Genomic DNA, 6,304 nt, shown 5'->3' with positions numbered 1-6,304 from the left:
GCCTACCCCAGTTACCACTACTGTGCATGTGTGTCAAGGACAGAAAGGCAGACGTGGCAGGTGTCAAAGCAGTTTGGAGAGAAAAACAAAGTAAAGAACAAAAAAAAAAGAAAACGATTAATCGATTATTAAATTAGTCATCGATTATTTTAATAATCGATTAGTCGTCGATTAATCAATGAATCGTTGTAGCCCTAGTGAAAATTAAAAACACCAGAAGAATTTATTTTCTAGCTTCAGCACCCTAACTGTTCCATCTGTCGTGTTTCTTCCAGCTTTCCTCTGATGGCTGTGGCTTACTTGGACGGGACTCTGGCCATATATGATCTTTCAACTCAAGTGCTGAGGCACAGCTGTCAGCATGAGGTAAAACAAACAGCAGAGTGGTTTAAAATAGCAGTTGTTCAAAGAGTTGAGCGTGAAAGGCCCAATATTTTTTAAAATTCTCATTTCGATGCGTCAGGCTGGCATTGTTCACCTGCAGTGGGAAGAGTCTTCTTCTGTGGTGTCCACCTGCAGTTTAGACGGCGTGCTACGGCTATGGGATGCTCGTTCCGGCAACTTGTTGTCTGAGTACCGCGGCCACACCGCAGAGATCCTCGACTTCACCATCAACAGGTACGACGGCTTTAAGGCACCCTGTGGGTTTAGCTCAAAGACATTTACTGTCCTTGTAGAAATAAAATACTTCCTTATCTTTAAAGTTTCACATATCAGGACATAAAAAACTGGTTTTCTGATGGAAAACAAATACTAAATAATAATGTTATTTCTAAATGAAAAGGCCATAATTTAATTAGTTAATTTCCCTAAAGTAATCTTTCCAATGGATCAGTAAAGTTATATCTAATCTAATAAAGGAAATAACAAGACAAACTAAATTTCCTGTGTGAAGGCTGAGTGCTCAATGACTTTACTGAGTAAGCTGAAAATAAGTTGACAACGCTAAAAGAAGCAGAACACCAGTTAACAGCTAAAACAAGAAAACAGCTAGCTAAAAATAACAAAAGCCAAGCTGAGGAATAGTAAAATGTTAGCTAAAAGTAGTACAAGGTTAATAAAAGTAATACAGCTTGAGCTAAAATATTAAAATTTTGGCTAAAAGTAAAAATTGTTACTTTTATCAACCAGTTTTTGGATTACTGTTAAGAGTTATTTGTGTTTAAATTTCTGATAAATTAATTTACTGTCTCCATTCTAAGATTGTTGTTGACAAATGTACTTTACTAAAAAATGTTTGTAGGATTAAAAAACTTGAAATATTCTGGCTGTCCTCGTCTCTCCACAGGGAAGCGTCCCTCGCAGTAACAGCCTCCGGAGACAACCAGGCCAAAGTCTTCTGCCTCCAAAGACCCGACCGATAAAAATAATAATAATTAAAAAAAAGCAGAGGTAATATGTCAGGAGAAACGGACGGCTGGTGATCACACTGGAGAATGATTCTCCCTTTTCTCCCACAGGATTTTAAATTATTCTCGTGCTGTTTTGACATCCTTMCTGAGTTTATTTTTGTAGTTTCAGCTGTGCTTCACTGGTAGATGTTGAAGCTACTCCAAGCGCACCTTCAGAAACGGAGGTTCATTCAAAACTACACACAAGACTAAAACAAAGACAAGACTAAAATTTAAAGTATCCGAGACTAAACCAAGAGAAATTAAACAAATGACACACAACAGTGTCCACCATTTGACAGCCACTTTTAATGTTTAATGTCTTTTCAGAGATAAAACTGAGTATTTTGGAGTTTATCTTTTGGAAAATGTTTGAACTTTTCCTCGCAGGATGTGTGAGGTCTTCCAACTCAGACACAAAAATGTTTCCTGTAAACTCAAGTGTAAATACAAAGAAATAAAACTGTACACTTTCTTCTCAGTAGTTTAATTTTTCTTTTAATTTGGTGACTGTTTTGTGTCTTGTGTGTATGCGTTTACACTGATTTAAATCCTGAGGTTTAATTTGTTCATGACATGTCTAAATGGAATCAGTTTTGACTCTTATATTAAAGTCATAAAGTTATTCTCTTCTGTCACAATTGAGATTTAAAGAGGATTCTTTGGGTAAAAATGAGAAAGATCACCTCAGTCCTTTTTCTAAATGAAAAGAGATGCTAAAAGAAAAAAATTGTATAGGTCTTCTGGACGGGTTCTCTAATGAAACGTTTCGTCTCTTCAAGAGACTTCTTCAGTCTGAGAGTTTCATCACTCCACCCCCTGTTAACAATAGGTGTTAATTAGGTGTCAACGATAGCCATGTGATGTGAGTATCAGTCACATGGAGGCAGGGCTTAAAAGCCTGAATTTTGCCTGAAACTCTCAGACTGAAGAAGTCTCTTGGAGGAGAGACGAAACGTTTCATTAGAGAAGAACCCGTCCAGAGGACCTATACAATTATTTTTCTTTTTGATTTTTTACCTGGATTACTGAGATGCATCAGGACGAAAAGAGATGCTGATGTCAGCAACACATTTGTCGTTCTCAACCAGGGTTCCCACAGATCCTTAAAGGGGCAATATGTAAAATCAACTTTTTTGAGTTTTAAATCATATTATAATGTTATACTCTCATAAAAACATGCCCAAAGCCTTGCTCTGACTCATTCATGCATGTTTGAGAAATTCTGCAGAGTTTTTAGGAAGTCATGCTGAGGAGCAAAACGACAGGTGGGGACCAGAAACACCTTTTGGTACCAGAAGCGCCCCTGGGACGTGTCTTTAAGCCGAACTTCCTCATGGCAGAGCGCACCCCCTCCCCACACACCCCGCCCATGACTCCTGCAGGCTGTCTGGTGAAAGTGAAACCTAACTGTCTGCTGAGCTCTCAACATTAGTTCTCACTCAGTGAAGCTCTTTTCAGGTTCAAAATACCTTTGAGGAAATGTATTTTCAGATGCCAAGTAAACTGCATCAGAGCCCCCCCACCCACTGCACCAAAATGGGCGGGACAGAAGCGGAAGGAGGTTCTTAAAGAGACAGAGGTCAATTTCAAGGCGTTTAGAAGAGGAAGTGATGAGAAAATAAGTTTATTTTCTATTTAAACATAAAAACAGCATTTTAGTAACAGCTAAAGGTGACAGATACTTTATTATTATGGTATAGTATTTAAATATATGCCTGAGAAACACAAATTGCCCATTTAAGTCTTACAATGCATTGAATTCATCAATCCAAAAAATAAGGCCTCTAGCCTTAAAATGTCTTAATCTTTCAGAGGTCTTAAAATGCAGACACATTTTAAGTAGGAGGATTGCTAGTCATCTCAAATATTAAAATAATAGGTATATTTTCTGAAATAATTTAACATATGCCTCTCGCAGCTGGTTTTGTGATAAACATTTGGCTAAAATAGTTGCTAACTGGGTATTTTTTTACGTTTATATTTATTGTGAAGTTGGTCTTAAATTAAATTTGAAGTGGCATTAAGGAGGTCTTAAATTTAACTTGCTTTAAGCTGTATGAGCTCTGTCAGCAGCCAAATGATTCAACCTAATTGCTCTGCTTCACTCCGCTGCACATTTTACTCCAGAAATTAGTGGTGTTCATGAACAATTTGAATCGTTTGAACGGCTCTTAGAAAATAAAGATGGCAACTGAGTTGGAGGCAGTTGGGAGCTGTTTTTTTTGTCCTCAGATGAAGACTCATACCCATCCACCCATCTTTTACCTGTTTTTTTCCTTTCCAGGTCATGGGAGTCGCTTATGACCATATCCAGCAATCCACTGTTTTGAATGTAACAATAAAAGCAAAAGTTACAATAAAAAAAATACTTGGTAAACTTACAAATTCTTAAATGACTTAAGTACTGTAACAAAGTAAACATATTTAGTTATTCTACACCTCTGGTTAGTAATCATTCAGATTGGAACATCTGTACCAGAAATGATCTTTCCGTTCTTGCTTGTTCAACAGAAACAAGAAAAAAAAGTGTCATTTCCTGCTCACAAGTGTTTTTTCCCTTATGCCCCAGTTGAGAAATCATGAGCTGAACGTGTATGTGCACAACCCAAGAACGCTGTAAAAGTCCACTTTTTGTTATGTGGACAGAGAAATGGACACTTTGTCCTCTGAAAGTGAATAGAAAGGGGTCAACTTTAGGTCACGTAGGGGAAAAAAGGGTCAACATTTAATTTTGAAAAGTGTTGCACAGCTCTGCAGAGTCTAAGCAGAACAGTGTGGGGAAAATGATGCCTGCAGTCAGGGACATCAGGATGTTTTTGTCATTTCTTTCTCTCCAATCTGTGCATGATGTTTACATTAGAGCTAAAATACCCACAAGTCTGATCTAAACTGGTTGGAAAGCGTCCCAACTATATGGTCACATTTTCATACAAACTGACTTGAGAAAACAACAATTACTAAAGTATTTGCAAACATAATAAACTAGTACTAGTATTAATTCCAAAATTGCATATACAGAACAGTAGATGTCTTTTGGACGAGATAATTTCATCCTTGCTCGTTTTTGGCGAGCTGAAAAACAACTTGTGCATAATTTGGAGCACTTGTTACAGTTTGGAAGGTTGAAAAAAAAATGTTATTAAAGCTGAATACATTGATCTTCCTTACAAGCTAGACTTAATTATTCTTATTGCATTAGTTTTTTTTCTGCTGTCTGCAGAAATAAACCAGATTAGAAGTGTGATTTATGTTCGTACAGTGCCTCAGGCGTGTGGAAAGCCAAGACGCTTTGTCTCCTCCTTTGGAAGACGTGCTTTAATGTCCATCTGTCCTCTCTGTGTTGTGTCTTTTCGAATCCTTCCAGGCTTGGGAACATTTCTGTTTAAAACTATTATCTGAGAGCAGCTTATTCATCCATGTTTTTCTCCAAACTATCGGGGAGGGAGGCCTCAGTGTTTGGCTCACAGCGGAGCTCACCGCCAGCTCTCCATCCAACATTGTGTTTAGAGACAAGACACGTGTGACAGCTGTTTTGGATTCAGGTGTACACACTGTTGTATTTATTTGTTCTGTTCACCCCTAGGTCAAATACAATGAAATAAAATACATGTTAGCATAAATTTAACCTTCTCTAAACTGTTCCTGAAGGGAGGATTTGGTCGTGTTAAAGTAAGTTTCACGTAAATCTAAATAAAATTGCCCTTTTTTTACTTTAATTTTTTTATACAAATCATATTTAAATGTGAACCAAATAAAACTATTGTACTATGTAAGTGTGCCCAACTGTAGCATGTTTCAGGGCTGTAGAGCATACGTAACATGTTTAGCAATGACTTCTAACAGCTTACATTATTAGCTTCAGTTCTGGTCTGATCACATTCACACTGACGTAAATAAAGTAAGAAAAAAATCTGCTTACTTGTGAAAAGAGACACATTTTCCTGTTTCTCTTCTGTTGCTAACCTTGGCCGGCTAGCACACACAGCTTTATGGCTTTTTTACATTTTAAATGCATATTTCTTATATGCATTCTAATATATTATATTAATATTATTGTTAATATTAACTTTAATAATTTTTATAAAACCAGCCATTATTGTCTATTTTTGCCAATATCTACAAAATGCTAATTGTCTAGCAAAATGCTAGACTCTTTGATAATCGCCGGCGTGTGGTGCACCTTGTTTGGATTTAAAGACACAGCGTCAAAACGAGCTGATCTGAGACACAGCCCAGGAATGGGGTGAGAAAGGGGCTTGTGGAGTTACAGTGAGAATGAATTCAGACTAAACCATTGCAGTTCCACTTTATAGAGACCCTAATGAATGATTTAAATGTGAAAAAGAAGGATTTAAAAGCATGACATGTCTCCTTTAAACCAAATTACACAGTCTATAAAGCTTTCTTTCAGCCTTAATGTTACAATTATTAGCCTAAATCTTGCTTAGATTTTTGGTTTAATGTTTTTGAAATACTAGCTGGAACCAAAAAAAAAAAAGGGAAAAATGTTTTTTATTATTATTATTGGTTGAAACATTTACATTTTAGCATTGTCAGACCAATGTTTTGACTTTATATCATTTTTTGTTGATTTTACTGATTGATAAAATTGTTTGTTAAAAAGGCTGAAGACCAAAAATTAAACATTTACTGAAAATCTTTGCCCCGGTATTTGTTGTAACAATGCTTCTTGGTAATAAATCTTATACCTGGCACTTGACTGGCAGCACCTGGAGGTACCAGAAGCTCAAAAACAAGTGTCAATAGCAACAATAAAATAAGCTGTYTGGCAGTTTTTGCATGTGAGCAACCCACAGCTCTGCTGCTCCTCCCACAAATGCATGTTCCTTACTAATGTGGCATCATTTAAAAGGAAAATTGCAGGCTTTCCAATGATATAATATGTATTG

At 36.7% G+C, this 6,304-nt stretch overlaps 1 protein-coding gene across 1 annotated transcript in view; it reads left to right on the top strand.

Moving 5' to 3' along the window:
• Positions 1-2,016, top strand: part of aamp (angio-associated, migratory cell protein) — a gene marked incomplete in the record, with an annotated part of 10,770 nt that extends 8,754 nt beyond the window's left edge. The window contains 3 exon segments of the mRNA XM_014020045.1: positions 276-366; positions 464-618; positions 1,289-2,016. Coding sequence (XP_013875499.1) covers positions 276-366; positions 464-618; positions 1,289-1,364 — 322 coding nt within the window.
• Positions 2,017-6,304: the final 4,288 nt, after the last annotated feature.

The sequence above is a fragment of the Austrofundulus limnaeus genome, unplaced genomic scaffold (genome assembly GCF_001266775.1).
Source record: "Austrofundulus limnaeus strain Quisiro unplaced genomic scaffold, Austrofundulus_limnaeus-1.0 Scaffold238, whole genome shotgun sequence".
Taxonomy (NCBI): domain Eukaryota; kingdom Metazoa; phylum Chordata; class Actinopteri; order Cyprinodontiformes; family Rivulidae; genus Austrofundulus; species Austrofundulus limnaeus.
Note: the sequence above shows the minus strand (reverse complement) of the source record. Positions and strands in the feature narration are given on the sequence as shown.